This window comes from Pagrus pagrus (assembly GCF_965226575.1).
Source record: "Pagrus pagrus genome assembly, chromosome: 1".
Lineage (NCBI taxonomy): Eukaryota > Metazoa > Chordata > Actinopteri > Spariformes > Sparidae > Pagrus > Pagrus pagrus.
This window is the reverse complement of record NC_140185.1, coordinates 31,736,608-31,758,989: the sequence shown is the minus strand read 5'-3', so window position 1 is coordinate 31,758,989 and position 22,382 is coordinate 31,736,608. Positions and strand designations below refer to the sequence as shown.

The window sequence follows — 22,382 nt, the reverse complement described above, 5'->3', positions numbered from 1 at the left end:
TGTTTATGTGTTGAGGGACACAAAAAACAAACTGGTTTGCGGCTGCAGATTTTTAAAAAATGGTAGCTGAAATAAAATGTTGCGTGGACTAGTTAGTAACTTGAGTAGTCAACACCAAAAGGCCCCACCCCCAAAGTTGCTTTACTTTTGGTAAGTACTACCCATCAAGTCGGAAATTTTTGGGGTATGTCCTTATTTTGGACCCTGGTCCAAAGGTCGCAAGTCCCTGGATTAAGTTGCTGAAGTGGAATGCGGCAAATGTGAATGTCCACCACAATGTAGCCTTACTTAGTATGAGAAATTAGCTGCACTCAACTCAGATCTGACTCCACAACCCTGCTGTTACCTCGGGGCTCTTCCTCGTCCACCGGCCCCTTTCCTCTCTTTTCCATCCGAGCCTACTCCTCATCAAAAGCTCTCTTTCTCTCAGACTTGTAAGCCAGAAGCTTGCCCTTATCTGCCCGCTGCTCTTCAGCCGGCACCATTATCAGACTGCTGGAGCCCATTAACAGGTTATTGACGGGATATGAGATGGCATACACCTATGAAGGAAGCAAGGTGGGGGGAGCAGAGATAGGGCGGAAAAAGAGAATGGAAAAAGAGAAAATACCACAATAGTGAGTCCCATCTTGATTTATGACATTGCTGAAAATAAGCAAGTAAGAGTCCTTGTCTCTCCAATCTGCCATCACCTGTATCCCTTCCTCAGCGAGGACACTCACACTCCATGATGAGTTCCTGGAGCAAAAATGGGAAAGGAAGAGATTATGCTCAGAGCTTAATGTTGAAAGTGACCCCTTTACACTGCAGACGGCTTTAAGTCTCGCTTAATCTCATCCATATTGTGGGTCTTTCACCGAGGGGCCATTTGAAAAAAAGTGCTGCTCAAGACACAGGCTCTTTTTTTCAGATTGCTAATTTCGAAGCAAATCCCGCTTACTTTGCACACGCCTCTCCCTTAATGTTTTCCAGATGATAATTTTTTTTTCAAATGGACATCTACATCTGCTCCTGACGGCATGAAATCAAAAGCTAGCTTTCCCCTCGGACTTTTACAGGGTTTGGTTATATCATAAGAATAATCGGTATGAAAGGGCTCACAGATCCTTTGAGCAGAATCCTTTGATGTTCAGGTGGTGCAAAATGTCCAGAATGAAAAAGTGCTGCAGTAACACGCATCAACAGAGGGGGGCAGTGTTGTAAAAGCATATTTCTGCTGCCTGTCTTCTTGTCCGACTACTGTCATTGCAATCTGTTAGCACCTGTTTACTTTGCTGTGTCAATATTGCCCCCCCCCTCCAGTGCTGCTGCTTGATTTTCCTCATTTATGAAATCACATGAGTATTTCCTTCGTTGGCATGTGTTTCAGCAGAGTTTCAAGCTACCCTTTGAACTTGTGTACTTACTGTGTTTAACAAATAGGTCTATGAATAGCTCTGCTCACTGTGTGCTCTCCGTTATTGAACTGTCACTATTGTTACCTTTCATAAAGATAGATTGTGAGGTGCTAATCTTTGGGTGCTCGTAGTTGTTATTGAACTGAGGCACATTGGAGTGTAGTTGTATTGCTTATTGAGCTGACAGGCCCCGAATTTATATCGAATTGCATGTTAAAATGTGTGTATGTGCATGTGTGCTGGACATCAACATATGAAGTGCATCTGAAGTCAGTGAGTTGTGAAAGTAATCCTTACGGACAGCTGCGGACATTACTAACTTGAACAATGGAGTCTCTGTGTGTGTGGACATGTATTACTGATGTTGTAGGGACATAAATCTGTTTACACTCACATTGCGGGGACCCCATTTCCTTTCGGGGACCAAACTAGAGCTGAGCAATTAATCAAAACACGGCCGAGAGCAATATCCAAATCACAGGAGCTGCAATTTTTGTGATAGAGGTAAAATCTCTTATAACATAGCTTTCTAAATGAGGTATTGTGGTGCTACAGAGTAGGTATTTCAAGCAAAAGTGCTATTTGATAGCCACCGGGAACTATTCAACGATTATTGGATTATTAAATCTGCAGCGGTACAGGTGTATACTGACATTGCGTGGAAAAGGCTGTGCTGCACACGCACCAGAGCCTGGGAATAATAACGCAATTTTATCAAGGACTATAATAACATGATACCTGGTGGTATCATATCATTTTCTGGGCGCGGGTAGAAAAAAAACCATGGAAAATATATTATTTCAGACAAAATCATAGGCGCATGAACTAACTAATTAACTAACCTATACAACAAAGATGCCCGGACCTATGAATAAGATTTTCCGGACGTGCTTGTTTAGCACAGATCCCAGCAAAATTTCAATTTGTATTTATTTTTTTAAAAAAAGAAAGAATTGCTAGAATTATCATTTACACTAAAATGATGATTCATACCACAATTGCAAAATTTGCACTATGATTTAAAACAAGGAAAAGTGCATATCGTTCAGCCCTGGAGAAAACACTTGTCCCTCCAACATAAATCATTCAATATCAGGATAAAGACTTGGTTTAAGGTCAGATTTAGGTTAAGGTTAGGTTAATAGAGATGGGATAAGGGTTAGAGTTTGGCAGGTAGCGGTTAGGGTAAGGGGTAAGTATCCAGGAAATGATACACAAGTCAAGTAATGTCCTCTGAAGAGATGGAAACATGACTGTGTGTGTGTGTCTGTGTGTGTAAAGGGACAGTACCTGGGCCTAGACACCTGTGTACTAGTGCTGTGTGTACACGTGTGTGTTTGTGTATGTGACTGTTGCCGGTCATGCTGATGGGAACCTCTCTGCTCCGGAGCAGCTCTGCAACAGCGTCTGCATTGTAGTGTCTCGTGTCCAATTCCTCAGACAGTGTGCTGCCGTGGAGCTGTCAGGAGTCATACAGGTGTGGAATATCAATGTGTTCTCTGGCCTTTGGTTGTCTGTTTCTGCATGAAATTGTGTGTAGCAGGGTGTGTATTTATGTGTATGACTGGATTTTATTGATGGTGATGCCACAGATACTGCTTAAACAGGCACTTTGACCTGTTTCCCTTTCAAACAGCTCAGTAATAGACTAAGTTGATCCACCGTATTACCTGTCTACTAATGGCTTCAATCAATCAAGATTGTCCGCTTCGTGGAAAAAGCATTCCTCTCTACTTGTAACGTCGATAAACAACAGCAGAAATGAAATAACCCGTCATTTAAAAATCCAACTCACAGAACTGATCATTTCTGGCTCCGGCATGATTAGCTTTTTGAATCGTGGAGTATTTTTTGTCCCTGGAGGAGTGGACTGATAGGATTTTGCAGAACAGTTTGATGCAGCTTTCTACTACTGGAACATGCTGTGGCTCTGGCCGGGCTTGTGTTTATGGATATAAATTAAGCACGATCAAAAGACTTATTTCAGCCTCTGAGAGAGACATAGCTTTTGCGAGCTCATATTTCTTTCTCAAGTTCTCACTATTCAATTGGTTTAATTGGAGTCTCGAACCCGCCCTGCTTTGTAGGCCTGAAATGTAGAAAGTTGGACTTCGTGTCATTTAATGGATCCAATTGTGACCAGTTTTCACAGTGGGAAAAAAGGCTGCAAATGACCATAAAAACGGCAGAATAATCCACTTCTCTGCTGTCCATCTGTGTCCGCAGTATGTTCCAAATAGCCGTACTTTTGCCAAAACCCTGCTAAATGCACAATTTCCATTTGTCAGTCCTAACAAGTTGTATTTCACGACAACAGTCAGATAGAAATTGCCCCCTAGCTCGTCACATTTATTTCTTCTCACTCAAATTGTCGTCAGTCTCCGTGCCTGTTGGAATTGTTAGCGTGGTTTATGCTGAACTTGAAGGAATTGTAATTGGACTTTTAAGAATTTTTTACTTCCAGTAGCTAGTTTGGCACTGCTTCTTGAATATCATCCCTAGCTCTGTTAATCTGAAACACTGTGCGCTAACAGATGCCAAGGACAGCCATTTGTTAGCACACTTTTAAGGAGGTGGGATAAGAAGTTAAAACAAGACAATGTGAAATGACTGAACAGGATGAAGCTTCTGCACAGGCAGCTGTGCCACGCATATGCCGTATGTAGTATGCAGTTTCCAGTTTCCAGTGAACATCCCACACATGGTTATTAGAGGGTCTTATGTACAGTATAGCACATCGTGGCTGTATCCGCATTATTAAACGTTGTTACCTGATGATCTGTTATTTCAGATTTTAGCAGGATGATGACAGATGTGAATTTGCTTTGGTTTATTTTTGCAGATTTTCTTCCCATTCATTATTTCTTTGTTTACTATCTTTTTAACTCTCCTTACCCTGCGTGCATGGTGTCCTTTATCCAGCAATAACTAAGCCATTAGTCTTGACTTTAACAAAATATAAAGCTGCCAGAAACCCAAAATAGTAGAAAAAAATGACACAGGCACTCATAAAAATTCAAAAAAACCAAATCACTGAAGAGATAATCACTGAAAAAATTACAATGAAACAGTAATATGATTTTTTTTTTTTATCCCAACTTGATTTTGTGCCTTTTTCATTGAAATCTATGCTACTGTCTGTGCCTGTCAATCACTGAAGATAGTAATAATCCCAACCTTTTAAAAAAAATCTTTAAATAAAGACCAAAAGAGCAAAACTGAATTAATTGTATCATCACTTTCAACTGGTTTTTTCACTTTGTCTCCACATCGTAGATTAATAAAGTTTTGTCACTATAAATAAAGCATGCTCTGTGTTCCACGATGAACACACGGACACCAGAGGAACTTGATTGGTTTCATTAATGTCCCTGTAAGCCATGCTGCGATATACAGTACCAGTGGCCTGGAACCAGCACATTTAAATGGCATGTAGCCATTATTAGTGTTATTATCACAGGCAGTTGATGGCCATGAAAAGGGGCCTGTTGTAGGTTTATGTGTGCTTGTTAAAAAGGCACTCACTTCTTGTCTCTTACTTATTGTAGTGACCGTAACTATTCAGTTCAGGCTGACGTTGTAGTTCAGTAGTGCCATTGTTTTATAAAGTCATATACTGCACGGAAACTGATTCAAGTTGAGTTGTGTACTTGCATTATCCCAGATGTATCCGACAACGTACGGACCCAGAGAAATTCGAATTTAACTCAATGTTAATGTGGTGCGTTTTATTTGGTTGCCTGTTGCTACGACTTTGAGGGAAAAACAGGAAACATCAGATGATGCGTCAGAGGGTGATGAAGGAAGTCTGCGAACACAACGTGAATCAAACTTTAATACTTTACCTCGTCCATGAGCATTTCTTTATGACCCCCCACGCTACCTCACAATATCATCAAACTACGTCTTTGTTTCAACTGCGATACGTCTCGTGGCAGACATGACATACCTGACTCACTGCCTTTAAGGTGCAGACATTAAAACCATGCCTATCTATATAACTAGATTGAATGATGAAGTCTTGTCATCCCTGTCAAGTTGTCTGATTCTGTGCACATACTGTATTTTTAGGTGAATGTAGGTGCATGCCTGCGCACACGCCCGTCTGCGTCAGCCGGAATGATGTGAGGTATCACTGGATTTTATTTACCAACAGCCTTGCTGTCACCCTGGAAGCACCCTCCCTATAACAGCTGTGATCCTCCAATTTGCTGTCTGCTCGCATCCCACGCTGTCTCACACTCTGCCTCCACGCTCACCTCGTGTGCCTAGCTAGCATGGACTCACTGTACAAATAACACGGCAGAAGCAAATCCGCCGGCACCCATGCTGTGCACACCTGAGGAAAGGTTTTGATAGTGAAAGGGTGGTGGGTTGTCTTGAAAGTAGAGCGGAGAGCGGTGTGAAGATCACTTGCAGCCTTTCTTTAGCCATCCCTGTGCCTCGCTGCTAAGCAGGGCCCGTTGCCAGCGCTCGCGAAAGGCTGTAATGAGTTTATTTCATGTCGGCTGTGAAAGTGCCCGTCTCTGTCTCGCAGGCACTCAAACAGAGCTGAGGCCCATAAACACAAAGTGCAGTGTGTAAATCCCCACAGCCTGACGTCTCCCAGCCTGCCCTCCAAGGCTTCTGAGCATCTCTTTATCGAGAGGGAGAAGGGAGAGGCGAGATCCCCCACTTAGCCCCTGAGAAGACACCACGGCCCTGGCTACAAAGTGCAGCCCGGCCCTCTCACCAAAGACCACTTGCGTTCTAATCTTCAACCTCTACTACTTACACTTGTCTCTCTGGAGAACTCGTGTTTTTTTCATGTCGGGAGCAGACCTGAGGAGACGATCAAACGGTCAGCAACGGTGCAGAACGTGGTGTTTGTTGTAAACAGCAGCAGATCAAAAAACAGCCCGAGTGCGCAGTGATTCGCCTCGGCTCGTGGTATTTCACCTCTGACGAATAGGACATCGGATGCGCGCTTTTCCATGACGTCAGCTCGGCCTAGCTTGCCCTCCTCTACTCTCCTGTCCAACCCCTCCTCTCGTCGCGATGCAAAAAAAAAACGCTACCCTTGTGTTCTCTTTCCAAGCGCTGGGTCGGTGTCCCTACACAAGGTCCCTGTGTAGATCTGTGTCCTCTCAGGGCCTCGGAGCGAGCAGTAGGTCACCGGTTATAGAAGCAGCGAGTGAAAGAGGAGGCAGGGGAAGAGAAAGGGGAGTTTCTATCTCCCTCTCCTCTCTGACATGGCTTTGGTCCGTGTTGAGGGATTAGTGTGTGAGGCTCCACCACAGCCTCTTCCTTGGCTTGTTTCCAGATATTATCTTTAAGTGTGAGCTCGACGCCGGCCTCTCTCTCTCTCTCTCCCTTTCCCTCCCCCCTTTCCCGTATGAACTCAGTGGTGTGAGTCATCCCAGGCTGCTCGGGGAGTGATTTAATTGCTCTCTCTCCTCCTTCTTCAACACGCACAACTCGGTGAGGGCTGTCACTGACCCTCCACTCCTACAAAAAAACAACAACAACAACAACAACAAAAGAAAAAAAACCTGAGCGACCTATTCATTACCGCAAAGGTTGGGCCGCCTCCAAAGACAGCAAAGGCACACACTCCAGAAATTTGCTCGGTTATCCCTATTGATGGCGGCACAATACCGCCTGCTCCTGCCATGCTTTGCCCTGATAACTCTCGCTCTATTGTTTGCCGTGCTGGAGTGAATGTGGGCACAGTGTGGGGCGATATAAAAACCCCTACAGCACCAGAGGAGCTTTTGTGATCACAGGACAGGAAAAAAAAAAAAAAAAACCCTCTGCTGTTTTCACCACGGGGGTCAGAGAATTGTTGTGTGATTGACACTTGGCGGCTTTGATTTGCTCCATGTCAGAATTATGGAGCAGCATTTGAATTCATGATACAGTATTGCCAATGCATGAGCCCATGACACTGGTATGGTGGACTATGATAGCAAAACAGGTTTTGTTCTCCAGCTTTTAGGATTTTTGTTTTTATTTTTATTTGGTGCATTATTGGAGAATGCCATGAAAAAATGTCTTCGTACCATATCATTTGATTTAAATATAAAGGCCCTGACACCCAGGTATGGATGGCACATAAGGTATTTGGACAGCAATCTGTGCAGGTTCCTCTCCCACTCCCCTGCACTTGTCAGCTGAGGCAGTAGGTGGCAGTGTTCCTACAGACGAGCGGGTCCGCTGGGGGAGTGCTACCTTGCTGGGTAGCGGCCGAATGTGATTGAAAATAGGTCTGCCTGGACTTAGCAAACAGCCATCCATATATGAACCCCGCTCAGATGAAAGACTTGTTTGTTGTTAATAGGGGAAGTAATTATTGCACCTCTGCAGCAGTCAAATCTCCTTCATAGCAAAGTGATTCCACAATCGACGTCGGCTGTGTGATAGACAGAGCTCAAAAGGGGTGAGGAGGCTAAAATGCCACTGTGATTATAACAATTAGAGAGGATGAGCATAAAGTAGAGCGTATTGCTCCAGGGGCCGATTGGCTCTTTCCCCCCCTCCCCCTGTGATGCTGATGAGTGCCTCAGAGTTGTATAAGTGCAGACAGGGATCAATGGAGAATGCTGACTACTATGGATGTACTCTGGACTGCCTGAGATGGCTACTAATCCAGAATGATTATGCGGTGTGCTCCTTTGTCCTGGACTAGTCTAGACAAACAAATGCAACACAGGTGCGCACACGCACACGCTTTAATGCCTTTGGTGAGAGTCACTTTTTCACTCCCACACACACACACACACAAAACCACACACACTCAAGACTTTTGCTGCAGTTATACCTCCCTCCCCTCCCCCAACCGATTTAACTAACGATTTAACCAAAGCTATACAGATGTTGTTGCTCCCATCGTGCTGAGCCATCGCCAGGAGGCAAAAGCCTATAGGAACACAAACAAAGTCCTAACGCTTACCTCCAGATCCCTCCTCTTCTTCCCTCCCGCCCTTCATCCCCAGTCTCACCCGCTCCGTGCTACCATGATGCTGCACAAACAGCGTGGATGTTTCGGAGGCAGTCGCGGCATATATTTCAAAACGCTGCATTGATTTCTTTTCTTTCAAAGACATTCAAATTTGAGTAGGTGTCAGTCTGTCACGTTTGAACACAGCACACTGAATTAATGCTGTGATTCACTGAATACTGTATGTTTGTACTAGACCTGGCCCGAATAGTATTTATTCATACTGTTTATTGTCTATTTTTGACTACCCAGGTGACAAATGGGTGATGTTTGGCATATCAGATTGACTCAGTTAAGGATGCAGAGTTGAGATAACACACACAATATTGTTTCTGTGTTTCAATTTGGGTATATTTTTGTCGTTGTCATCACTCATGTGTCCCACCTCTTTCCTTTTTTTTTTAGCTCTGATGGAAGTGCATGTCCCAGAGCAGCCAGTGGTGGCGCTACACGGCGGGGACGCCACACTCAACTGCTCCTTCAGCGTCGCCACCCCCTTCAACCTGTCTGATCTGACCGTCTTCTGGCAGCTGACAGACACCAAACGCAGTGTGCACGGGTACAGGGAGGGACACGACCAGCTGGCGGACCAGGCCGAGAGCTTCGCCAACCGTACCAGCCTGTTCCCCGCCCAGCTGGGCCTGGGCAACACTTCGCTCCTGTTGAGCAGGGTGGTGGTGGCTGACGAAGGCAGCTATACCTGCTTCGTCAGGGTGCAGGACTACGGCAGTGCTGCTCTGCTGCTGCAGGTGGCCGGTGAGTCATGCTGCGATGTCCACGACACGTGTAGACAAACAGATGAAGCACATGGGAAGTAGATAGACACAGATAGAACCAGGGAGTGGGCTGCAGATTAACTGAGACACCCTATATGCAGTATAGTATATAATGTTGCATTTCTTTTCCATTTTCCTTTTCCTGATAAGTCTTGAAAAATACAACCTTAAAGGATGAGTTCACCAGAAAATGAAAATTCAGTCATTATCGACTCACCCCCATGCCAATTGGAAAGTTGGGTGAAGTTTTGAAGTCCACAAAATATTTCTGGAGCTTCACAGCAAAACAGTTGCAGCATTCTTCAAACAACTGAAGAAGCTGGGGACTTTTAAAACGGAAAAAAACAGCAGAAGAAAAGCATAAAATGTTTCATACAGCTTCTCCAGAAGCCCTGAGGTCCCAAATTGATTTGAAAAGACATTATTTACACCCTTTTTTAAGTCTTCACTGTAGTTGCTAAGCTAAAACTGTCAGCGTGCACCTCGGCTGAAGTGGGTGCACAAGCTCGATGACATAAAATAACGCCTTTTCAAAATAATTTGGGGTCTCAGGGATTCTGAGATGTACTCTTTTTTGGATTGACTCTACTAACTCTAACTGAATGTATGTATTTCTTTGCAATTTCCTTTTAGTAATTTAGGGGTAATTTAGGATAGCACTTCCATGAAGTTGGAGGATTCAAAAGAGACAGATTTAAGCTGTGTTGGCCAACATAGCTCAACTTTTAGTCAAGTCTTTTACAACAATCAGAGATCCTACATTTCCCATGATGCAGCTTGATAGCATATTTTGTTTGGCTTTATCTGCTGGGAAAATGCCCATATCATTCCACACTCCTAGTTTGCTGGCAGTCTTTCTATAATTGTTCTCAAAGCCCAAGCTTTGATAGCTCCTGACCCGACATCATAAGGGTTAGTTTTACATGGTTTAACTTATCAGAGGGTAAGGCAATTAGAAGGGTCTCATGAACTGAACAATGCAAATTAAAGGATTCATTCTGTACAGCATGTTCAATACATCGACTAGATTATAATGGATAAATGCTGTTTAAAGGTTAAAGGTTTATTTATTAGTCATTTACAAACACCAGGGTTGTAGTGTGTTGAGTTCAAGTCCCTGCTTAAGATGTGACGGCCTGAGGGTTGGCCCCATTTTGTCACAAACCGGCTCAAATGTATGTAACAATGTAAAAAAGAAAACAACAAACAAACCGTTTTATACGTTGGAGTGTGGAGGATGAATTGAGGAGTCTCGAGTTTGCCCCCGAGCTCCAGTTTACACTTGGAATTGATTGAATTGAAAAGGATTTTACCTCAACGCTTAAACGATAATAGTATGCAGTGAAATGTATGCTACAGTAACAGTACCTATGGAGACGGGGATTTATGATAATTCCTTGTCACCAGACGTAAACAGGTTATAAACTGTTTCCTCGGGGCTGCTGAGCTGGTTTTGGTCAATAAGCGCTGATTGTGGTCTCTGTCATGGTCAATATCTGCTGACTTTGATTATCAGCTGTCGTTACGGTCAATCAGCCCGGCGCTAACATCTTCTCTGCGGCGCGACTACATTCGCCCACCTTCACAGCTGAGGGCCTTTTATTTATTTACAATGATACTGTGTGCCCCCCACCCCCCCCCTTCTCCCATTTCTATATCTGCTGTGAGATTGTTCCTGTATTCTCAAAGGATGGATGTGCATTAGGCGGTGTTAATGAACAACATTTTTTATTCTCCTGGCTGGGGAAGAGGGAAAAAACAGTGTCTCCAACAGTGACAAATTGGTTCCGTTTTATGCATTAGATTTATAGATGTTCTATTTTTAGCCGGCATTTACAGTTAACATTGTGGACTTCCTTCATGCTGTGCTGCGAGCGAATGAAAGGAGCCCTCGATGGAATTCTCCCTGTCAGTCAAATGGACAGCTGGGGAAGTTAGTGCCGTACCGCGCTCAATCCGCCTTTGTGTTCGGTCCACTTTTCAAAAAAAAAAAAAAAAGCAGCTCAGCCAAACTTATTTTATCTCGCCCTCAGCTCCACCCCATTGTTTGCTGTGCAATGATTGGCTCTGGGAATACAGCAGCGTCTCTCTCCGCCACCTCTGTACTCCCGTTTGAGCTCAAGGGATCGGGGAAACTTGATTTCATCCGAGGCTGACGGTTCACCCCCTCACCTCCACCCCATACAGGCTCTTTTCCATGCCATAGGCTGAGTCGTCCCAAATCTCTGAGCCTGCCAGTTTTCTCCCAGGCCTGCCCACCTCCGCCCCCCCCGCCCTGCACCGTATTTCCTTTCTGGGAGTGGCTCGGTGCTGTAGCTCTCTGGAGGAAGCAGCGTTAGAGTGTAGGGATGCAACATCAGGATGTGCCACAGATGCTGTCTGTGTCTGTGGGATCTTAAGCACTGTGTTATGCTAAGCTCCCTAAATATAATTAAGAATTTAATGGGAATCATGTCAAACAGTTCCCAGGGTGACTCTCACTGCAGAGCATCTAACTGAAGTCAGTATGTGTCTGCTGCTCCCTTATCCTCTCCCTATCCTCACCCACTCTTACCCACCCCATACCTCTTTTTTCTCCTCCCTCCCTCCCTGCCTGAATCCTCAACCCACCTCCCCCTTCTCCTCTTCCTGTGCCGTTTTTCAGCCTCCTACTCCAAGCCTGTAGTGACTTTGGAGTCTGAATCCAATCTGCGGCCGGGTGATGCGGTGGCCCTGACTTGCGTGGCCTACGGTGGTTATCCTCAAGCTGACGTGATATGGCAGGATGGGGGCGGGCGCAACCTGACGGACAATATCACCACTTCCCTGGTGGCCAATGAGGAAGGGTTGTTCAGTATGACCAGCGTGCTGACAGTCGTGCTGGAGCCCAATAGCACCTACAGCTGCCGGCTGATCAACCCACTACTGGGCGAGGAGGGCTACGCCTTTGTCACAATCACAGGTGGGTCTTCATCTCTCCTTCTCTATAAGCAGCTCTACATCTTTCAGTCAACTCTGTCAACCTAAACATAAACAAGCTAATATCCACCGGCTTCCTGCAGTGTTTGAATGTTACCAGCTAAGACTAATCTTGTTTTCAGTCATGCATGCGTAGTTTCTTATTAAAGTCTTGTATGCGTTTTGAGAATCAATCCATCAGTCACATTTTATGCTGTGGAGACCGAACTTTTTTTGCTCCGTCTTTTGAAATCTCTCTTGTTTCCCACAGTTCAGCTCCAACAAAACGAATAAGAAACAATGAAATGTCCCAATTATGGTTCAACATGCACAACCCATCAGTTCCTGTGCATCGTTAGATTAGATCAGTGGGTGATTATTTCCCTGCGGAAAGTCTTAATAGCTATTCATCACATATTTCAAACGGCAATGCAGTTATAAAAGATTGTGTTAGATGGAGTGATTGGTCTCCTCGCAGGTTTCTGCAGGAGATGTTTGATAACCAGGAAGTAGATTGATATGTTTCCCGTTCTCTGACAGTTTGACATCATTTTGAGCCGGGAGTGTGACAGTACCTGTGTGATAGGTCTAATGGTCTGCTCAACCCGCCCACCACCACCCGCCGCCCATGCCCCCCTGGCACCACTGGTGTACTCTTATGTGTTAAGTGCAAGGAGAGTGCCGTGTAAAGGTGGGCCAAGGCTGGGTCTCTAATGGGAGCAGCACTGTGTGAAATGGCTCATAAATAAGTAGAGGTGGCCCAAGTCTGCTCTCCAGGCTGGAGCTGGTGCTGGAGCTCGGGCTGTTGAGGCGGAGGTCGAGGCAGAGGTCAGGGAGTGCTGCTCCACTGGGCTGGGAAATGACTGTGCTGTCTGGAAACAGGATGGCCGATTGGCAGGGCAGGCTTGCTGGACGGCTGAGGGAGGGTGGCCTTTTAACAGTTTGGTTGGCCTCTTTCAAAACAGCACAGATAACCAGTCAGAGGGACCATTGGGGGAGTGGAAAGGTATTAAACACATGGCGAGAATGAAATATAACTGCAAGGTAGCAGTGTTAAAATAGTCTGTGGCTGCTATTACCCTTCGACCTTTGCTGGATTGTTGCACTATTCCAGGAAATAGATATCGTAGTTTTATTACCTTTGATGTCGGTTTTTTCGTCTCCTCTATTTCCCCTCAACAGACGAGACACTTTCTCATTTTGGAGGAATGTTGATTGAGTCATCTGGATTGGTAATTTTAGATGGTCATGTATTTTTGTCTTTTTTCAGGGGGAGATGACTCAGACAAGTCGTTATTTAACAGTGACCCAAAAAAACAAAACAAAACAAAACAAAACTACATCTTTGGTATCAAGTTTGCCATGGAAGGATTTGGTCTTAGCTCACATTAATGTATGCAGCCTCAGAAACAAGGTTCATGAGATTCCCAGACAATGTCAGCACTGAGGGAAACACACCAGCACAATACTGTCGGTGATTCACAGCTGCCTGTCGAAAAGATTTAGGTTATATAGAAAAGATTGAGACTGCTATGATGGCAGAGTAGCATTTTATATTCAGGGAAGACATTTCAGTTGAACTATGGAAAGATATTGATGTTGATACTGAACTTACAGCTACCGATTCACCGTCCCTACTGAGAGCCTATTGTAGTTGGTTGTTGTTACAGGCTGCCCAGCTCTAATGCATTTAGATATGAAACATTAGACACACTGACAGATGAAGGTAAGGATACCTTCCTCCTTGGTGACCTGAATATTGACCGGTTTAAAATTGTCCATTACGTAAGAAGTTGCTTTCTATGGCAGATTTTTATCTTACCCAGTTTGTGACTCAGCATGAATGGTGTTAATATTTCAACATTTATTTCTTATACTTTTCAATAAAATACTTGAGCTGTGTTCAAAGGCAGTAACAGTGGCATTGGATGCAGTGACTACATTTTGATCGCTTTAACAAGAAAAACTCAAATGCCCGAGTTTGGATTTGAATGCAGGTCGTATAAAAGACTCATTCGCGGTTGATGTCAAAGATTTAAATTGGTCATTCATTCAGAAAAAGGTCTGTGAATTGCAGTCGTGCACTTTGGCTTGACGGTGAGTCGAAATCTTTAATGCTTCAGAGGGACGAAGCCAACCAGCTGCTCATAAATCAGGCACTTCTTTTTAGATAGAGGCCTTTATTGTAAGTTGAGAAATAAGCTTACCAAGTTAAATTTTATTTTGTTTTGCATCTGATCAGGTTAAAAAGAACACAGCTGAGGAAATGCTGTTCTCTCTCTCTCTCTCTCTAGAGAGTCTTGGTTCATACATTCACCCAAAGAAGGAACATTATGATTTACTGGCTCCAATTGTAGACAATTGAGGAACACAGTCAGTATTTTTGGCAGCAAAAGTGGCAAGTGTTGTTGCACAAGGTTATTTATTTTCTTTAAAAACAGATGCTGACGTAATGATTCATGTGGTTGACTCGACTTTGTTCTGTGCTTCGCCAAGTTTGGTGGAACTACAGTAAGTTCAAATGTTGAGTTGTATACCAGTACCAAATGGGTGAGAAGGCACAAGTTAGTATTGAACATTGGCAAAACTAAATGTATCGACAATGGTAGCGAACGGATGTCAGCTGCAGCCCTAATACAGGAAGGATCAAATTCAATATTAGAGCTGCTTTTATAAACTTTGATTGCCATTTCCTTTAGTCGAAGTGTCATGGTCCTGTAGTTCCCCAAACTAAAAACAATAAAGGAAACAGTCTGAACAGGCCCAGTCAAAGAAAGTGCCCAAGAGCAAAACAGACTGACAACAAAGAGGTCTGGCCAAGGAGCAACGGAGTTATTGAAGTGAGAGGAAGTGAAGATTAAAAGAGCGATGGCAGAAAGAGCAACTGTTGTCCGCAAATAAACCGGGAAAAACCCTCAATTAAAAACAGTGGTGATCATGATTTCCAGCAATTGTATGTACATGAAAAAGAGTAAATTCTCTGTAGGAACGCCAGCACAGCTCGATGATGGCCCAAGTTGTGAGTAAACACACAGAAGATTTACAGTATTTTGTGCGCGGCGATACAAGGGGGCTTGTTTGAAATGAAAATGTATTTGCATTTGTTTACAACAGCTGGTGTGTGCTTAACAGCTTCTGTAATTAATTTTGACCCAGCAGAACTCTTCTGCTGGAGTAGATGAGTGCGGAGCGTGCCGAGCTTGAGTTGATACAGCAAACACACTCTCTCGCTGTATACACTTTACTGCACACCACACTGAGGAAGTGGAGAATCCTATTATAAGAATGGGTGAAATCTGCTTAAAATTCTAAATGGACGATGCGAGTGGGGGAAAAAAAAAAAAAAAACAGAGTAAAAAGGAGGAGGGGGGGGTGGAGAGCGAACAAGCATGTTAAAATTTCACACTCTCCTCAATCTCTGATTGAAAAATTGCAATAGTAATACAAATCTCCCCCAGGCAGAACAGGAGTTTGACAAGGTTAATTTTGAGAAAATGAACCCTTTACCCACACTGAGCAGAACACTATGTGGGCTGGCAAGCTCCACTTTGAGAGTCTGTGTTAAGTCATCCATGTTAATCTTACCTCTTTTATAGTCACCAGCAATTTAACTACCTCGCCAGACTGTCAATAATATATGCACACTGCACATGCACACTATTATCAGGCATCTCAGAGACGCTTATTTTCTTTTTTTTTTTTTTTTGGGAACACGCCCTGTGGAGCTCTGGTCAGCTTTTAAGCCGAGCTCTGGAGCAGGCAGTGTTTTTGTGTTGCTGGGATATTGATAGATTTTGCAGAGTGCAGCAAGGCTTAGTTGCGGGGAGACCCATAGGAGCAGCTGGTATTAATGAACAGTCGAATGATGGAAGGGAGCAGCTTCAGTCCTCAAATGAACCGTGGCCTGTCTGCTTGCCTGGCCAGCAAGCTTGTGTACCGCTCCCCCCTCCTCCACCTGTCTTTAATGGCTTGCACTGTCTCTCACTCCCAGCCCATCGTGACCTCTTTGTTCTCCTGAAAAAAGAGTAATGTTTCTGGAGTTTTGTGGGATCAAGAGTCTATATCCTATCATTTTTTACTGATCCTTTTCTGAATGCGGAGCTTTAGCTATGTAGCCCATCTACTGGAGCTGTGTGATTGCTGCAGTGTGTTGTCTGATGGCTTGGTTTCAGGGCCTGTCGCTGAACACCCCCTCCAGCACCACCCCCACTCCGTCTGCTTGCTCTCTCAATGAGGATGGCGCCATTTCCCCGGCATCGCTCTGCTGGCGCAGCATTTACAGTGAACAGTGTGCGGCTGGAGATATATAGAGTTGGGAAAGGAAGGAGACGGAGAGATGAGGCAGGGAGATAGAGAGGGGGAGCTAGGGAGACAGGGTTAGGAGGGGTGAGAAGTGGATGACAGAAAGCAAGATGGAGACACAAACGTTTGCTGAGCTCAGAGTTGTGGCACTACGGCCTGACAGGCAGGAGACGGACTCGCTGACGAGGAGGGAGATCACCCCACGTGGTGGCAGAGACTTTTTTGCTGAATGTTACTCTAGCTGGCATTTTTCACTGGGCAACACACTGGCTCAGTGGTTTGCACTGTTGCTTCACAGAGAGAGGATCCCAGATTTCTTTCCCAGTCTCAGCCCTGTCTGTGTGTCGTTGGCTCGCTTTCCCCCATGATAGCGTGGGCTTCCTTCCATCCCTTGGCAAAGACCAGACAAGACAAGTTTATGGACATAGTAGAAATTTCAAATTTTAGATGCTGTTTTTATTTTTGTAGCACAGGGCACAAAATTTTAGCATTTTGATATTTCAGTGAATTTCGGTCTTATTTTGTTTTCTAAATACTAACTTACTTCTGTCTTACCTGATGGCACTTGACCATCAGGTAAGACCAGGAGTCTACTCTCATCAGTCTGATGGTTGCAGTGCTCTTATCAAATGAATATCTGCCACAGCAGTGTTTTGAACAATTCACTAATACAGACAGTGATGTGTTATTTTGGATCACACTACCGGGGTCGGCATGACCCGCCCTACTCTGCCTCTGATTGGCTACATCCTGCCCGTTAAGTAATGTGCATGTGCAACTCTCACCAAAGATTGAACAGAGGCGAGATGTCTCAGTCCGTAGTTAAAACGGAGCGTTCAAGACACAGTGTGAAAAGGGTTGCTGCAGTAATGCACCATATGAGAAAAATAATGTGTTTTTTGCAAGTTAAAGTATGTAAACCTATTCTACTAGGACCCCCAAATAAAAGCATGAACCTGAAAATTAGCATAATATGACCTCTTTAATGAAACATAACGTCTAATAGGACTTCCAGCCCAGCTTTGTTGCTAGTATAAATCCCCCCTAAATCTACTGAAGTCTACACTTTCTAAAGGATTGCAACTCAATCAACTTCTTGAAAGGCCCTTTTGCATGACTTAACATGGTCACTTATTCCATGTTTATTCCCTTGTGCAGGAATAAACATGAAATGCACGTTGTCGCTGAGATTTACTTCTTATACTAATACCACATTCAAACACTACCTCTGTTTGATGTCACATCCCTCCAGTTTCCAGAGTCTTTTCTAATCCAACTTTCTCTACTCCAAGTACAACACTGTTTTTGTGGGACACATTTCCCAGAGGAGAATTTTTGTTACTGTATGATTGCGAAGCACACGCACGCTAAACCAACCTTCCCGGGGTAAATCAAGGTTAAAAAACAACTTTAATTGCTATATAAACATTGACCTTTACTGTGGAGATGGAATCTAATGCAGGTGCTAATGGTAAACGGTCTACGTGAGAGCAGTCAGCTATTCATTACGCTAAGCAGGTTCTATTCTTCATTAGGTGTGTGCCAGCTTGCTTCTTGCCCTCTTTTTCCTGACTCTGTTATTATGTCTTCAGAGCTTGAGCCTGACATCATGTTGCTATCTAAATAGCTACCTGCCACGGCTTACTAACACTTCCCGTGCTCATTCCTCTATTGTTTTCTAAGAAGTTGGTCAATGAGTGTTTTCTCTGAGTACTGTCATAAATATTATTCTGTTTGCTCCAGAATCTTTGAAAATCTCGTGTAGCAGTTTGAAACACTTCTATGTCTTAAATTGGAGTGAAAGCATCGCTGTACTCGCATTGCCAAAGGGCCAAACAGAAAAGATGCAGTGATCTGACTGGTTCAAAGGTTCTCTCGTTAGAGTAACAGTTGCGGTGAAAATGCAGTAATTGCAGTTATTCATGAAGTATTTTACAAGCGTGTTTGTGCCTCTCTCTGATAGGATCTTTCATCAAAAGCTCTGTCTGTCAACTTTGGGGTAGTATGTGTCGTATGCAATAGCAAAAAATCTTGTTTCTGCTTCCAGCTTCCAAACAAACCCCTGTGCCGGTCCTTGTTCTTTACTGAATAAGGGCTAATTTAAATGCAATTAACAGAGCCTTCGGAGAAGCAGAAAACAGCAGTATAAATGAATCTGTTGTCAGTAGAGCAGCAAGCAGGCAACTTTCCCGACGGAGCACTGTATTAATTAGTGTCCAGTGCACAAATAGGCCTTCTTTCTCTTGCTGAATGCGTGCTCTGTGTTATCAGGAAGCCAGCCAGGGAAAACAACTGAATAGACGGATGAAGTAATGTAGACAATGTAAAATAAATTCAGGTAGGCAGCAGTGGCACCATTGTAAGCACATTAATTCCTATCAGGATTATTAACTCGGCTGGACCACTTGCCGCTGTCAGCGCTCTAAGACGTTTGAATGTCCTCTTGTGGGCCTTCAGTGTAGGAAGTTTTATCCCTGTATTATGGCCCGGGCAATGTTATTTGTCATGCTCCCAGTCTTACTGTTAGCGACTCTGAGGGATTGTTGAGTTGGAGTCAGTGGTGGGCAGTTTCTACTCTGTGCACTGCTCTTTAAGAACGGTACGATCAGATAGATAAAATGAGCTCCTCTCTTTTGTGCCTGGATTTATTTTCCCCTTTATTCTAGTCCCCTCTCTGCCATCTTGACTTCTTAGCATTTAAAGTTTTTTTTTTGCATTGGTTTGGAGTGCAAATGCTTTTTCTTTGCTGCAATTAAAAGACACTTTGCTGTAGTATTTCTTCCTGAATGATGAGCTGTAGACTTTTTGTTTGACATTTATGTGCGGATATGTGCATGCGAACAGACTGTTGTTTTTTTGTCTCTAAAAATGCAAGCATACACTTTGAGCTTACTCCTATCTTCTCCAGGTCAACATGATCAAACACAGGAGTCATATTTGCTCCCAAAACCATGATACCCACTGCCACCCTCTCACAAACAGCAGTCTGACATCTTTATGCCTGTCCCCAGCCTGGTGGAAACCTGCCTCTCTCTGTCCTCCCTCGCTTTCCTTTTCAGGACACTGTATTTATGACGGCAGTAAACGTACAAAAGCCCTCTTTTGTTATTGATCGGGTTCATTTTGATTTGGACTCACAGCAAGGACTATCATCGGGACCGGTGGGGCCCTGCAGTGTACATTTCACACAGCTCTCGCTAAATCCTGTAAGAGGGATTGGTTTCGGGAGGTCTGGCATCAGTCTTGGCTCCACGATATAAAATCATATTAGTTTCAGCTTTTCAGACTCACTGGGAGAATAGCCACCAACAAACGGCTGGGCACACCTTCAAAAGTTTGCTTATTTAGTTATTCAGCCCGTTTATTTGATGTTTAAACTCTGCACCTGATAACGCCATGAATTATTGTCCTGCAAAGGGTGTTTGCAACCTCAGTAAATTGCTTTGTTCTGTGCATGCAAACAGTCCAAATTAGTGGCTGGCTACACACAAAGAGCATTGTCTAGCGATATAATGTGTTTTCAATTAGGAGGCGTTGAGAGATTTAGCTTATTCTCAGGATAGGTAGCTCTTTTCTTCGATACCTCCAGAGACCAGTAATTGATTACCGAGTGTGAAATGGAAGTTAAGAACGGACCGAGTGTGGTCCTCCCAGAGGAGAGGAGTTTGGAGCAGGCGTAGTGCTCGACTCGCTCACCTCCCTCTGTGCTGACAGCTTGACTTGAAACCACGTAAGCACCCACTGACTCATTGTGAGATAAGAAACGCACCTATTACAGAGCCCTTTATTTCAACCTCGGTGTCAAATATCACAGTAATGACTGTGATTAAGCCATGCTGTGGTCGTGCTCCTTATGATACCGGTTTGAATGGACAGCGGCTCGCGATGACTCACGTCCCCCTTCAGGTTGCATTAATATCTTTCCACTGGCTCAGACTCTGTGGCCACGCCTGTCTCCCCGGAGCATGACAACTCGCAGCTCATTACAGACAAACTGTCCACGAGGAAACAAACTCGCTCCTCTTACCTTATTAATATTGTCAACTGTGTTTAATTTCATCACTTGCCCTCCTCTCGCGTGTTGCCACAGTGAGTGCAAGTCTCTGTCAACGGCAGAGACAGCTCGGTCACCCACACCGCGCGAGTCTGTCATATCTACTGTAATGTATCTGTCTCGATGCTTTCAGCCACTTACTGCACCAGATGAAGAGTGATGCCGTTTGTAATGTCGGGTCGTTTTCCTGATGTGGTTGTTAGAGGGGTTAAGCAATCCAAACAGGGTTAAACTGCCAAGAGTATTTCACAAATGCTACGGCTTTGTTGCGGTACCAAGAAATTCAAGACAAAAAGGAAATGGAAAATTAATTTAACAGGTTTGCTGATACACTTTATATGACTTAAAGGAACAGTTTGATATTTTGGGAAATTATCTTATTCGATTTTTGGTGGAGAATTAGTTGAGAAGTTTTATATGACCAGTTGGTGATTCATTCATTTTTAACAGTGGGGAGGGCCCAGCAGGGAAACAGACCTCCGAAGCTCGGCCTGGGGGTGTATTTTCAGCAGTACAGATGCTAGTTAATGATCATAGAAATGTTATAGGAGTATTATAAGAATAGCACAGGCAGCAGTTTGCTTCTATGAGCCTCTCGCTCTTTTGCAACTACCTGTCAATCTGCTCACTCTACGCCTGCCCTCCCCTACTGGACGCCACCCTCAAATCTGCCCGTTTAACAAACAATGAAGCTGCAGCCAGTTAGCTTAGCTTCGCAAAAAGATGGGAAAAATTGGGAAAAAACGTGCTTGGCTAAAAATCAGCCTACCAGTATTAACTATCTTGGTAATTACTCTTACCTTTGGGCAGAGCCAGGCAAGCCTTTTCCCCTGTTATGAGTCTTTGCGCCAAGCTAAGCTAAGCTAACTGGTTGCTGGCTGTAGCTTTTCTTTCTTTCTTTGCTTTTAACCAGACAGAGCGGTACAGATTTTCTCTAACTTTGAACTCTTGGCAAAAAAAGAATTATTTCTAATTATGTCTTTAATATATCATGATAGGGATTGATCGATATGTTTCTTTCAGGACCGATACCAATTATGATTACTCAATGACCGATATTTGGAACCGATATACAAGAATAACCAGCGATGGAATGTAACTAGCTACCAAACGAATACTGTACTTTTTCAATGTTGAGATACTTTACTTGAGTATTTCCATTTACTGCCACTTTATACTTCCACTCCACTTCATTTATTTGATGACTTTAGTTACTAGTTACTTTGCAGATTCAGATAATTCAGTGTTGATTACTCTTACTTACAGACAGAGAGAGGATGCTGCATTAGAGCCAAAGTATTGCATTCTTAAATTAATCTACTTTATCGGCAATAGGACCCAAAAAAAGACACCGATATTCTGACCAGGCCGATAATCGATCCATCTCTACATCATCAATAACATTAAACATCCACATTCAATTATATCTTTTTATGTGAAAAATGGAGATGGAGAAAACTGTCTGACCTGATAAATGAGGCACGTACATGTAAAAACACATTTTTTGATGTCCTGTATACTCTTAAAAGGGATTTCCCATTTTCAGTGATATATCTTGTTTGGCATCCCACATATTGAATATGTTGCTGCAGGCTGTGTCCTGTGTAAACCTGTTCAATGACACAATAGGCAGGCAGACGACTGATGTCCTTCGATCTCCATATTTCACTCAATAAAGCCACGTGACACACTGTGATGACATTGTGGGCGCGATGATGTAACTGGTTATGGGTTTGAAATATGTGCTGCTTCAGCAGAGTGATGACTTCCATCCAGAGATGAAAGTAAGTGTGTCCTGTTTTGTATTGTGTACCACGAAAGAAGAATTAGTGCCGGTACTCCAAAAGCAGGGAAAGAAGCTGTCAAGGTTACAGAGTAAAATAGGATTCAAGTTGTAATCCTGCACATTGTAAATCTGCCATTGATTTACAAGAATG

At 43.8% G+C, this 22,382-nt stretch overlaps 1 protein-coding gene across 2 annotated transcripts in view; it reads left to right on the top strand.

The window, feature by feature from the left end:
• Positions 1–22,382, top strand: part of cd276 (CD276 molecule) — a 68,851-nt gene that overhangs the window by 10,196 nt on the left and 36,273 nt on the right. For both annotated transcript variants that reach the window (XM_084348995.1, XM_084348994.1), the window contains exons 3-4: positions 8,782–9,132; positions 11,797–12,093. In XM_084348995.1, the coding sequence (XP_084205121.1) occupies positions 8,782–9,132; positions 11,797–12,093 (648 nt within the window). The remainder of the gene's footprint in view (positions 1–8,781; positions 9,133–11,796; positions 12,094–22,382) is intronic.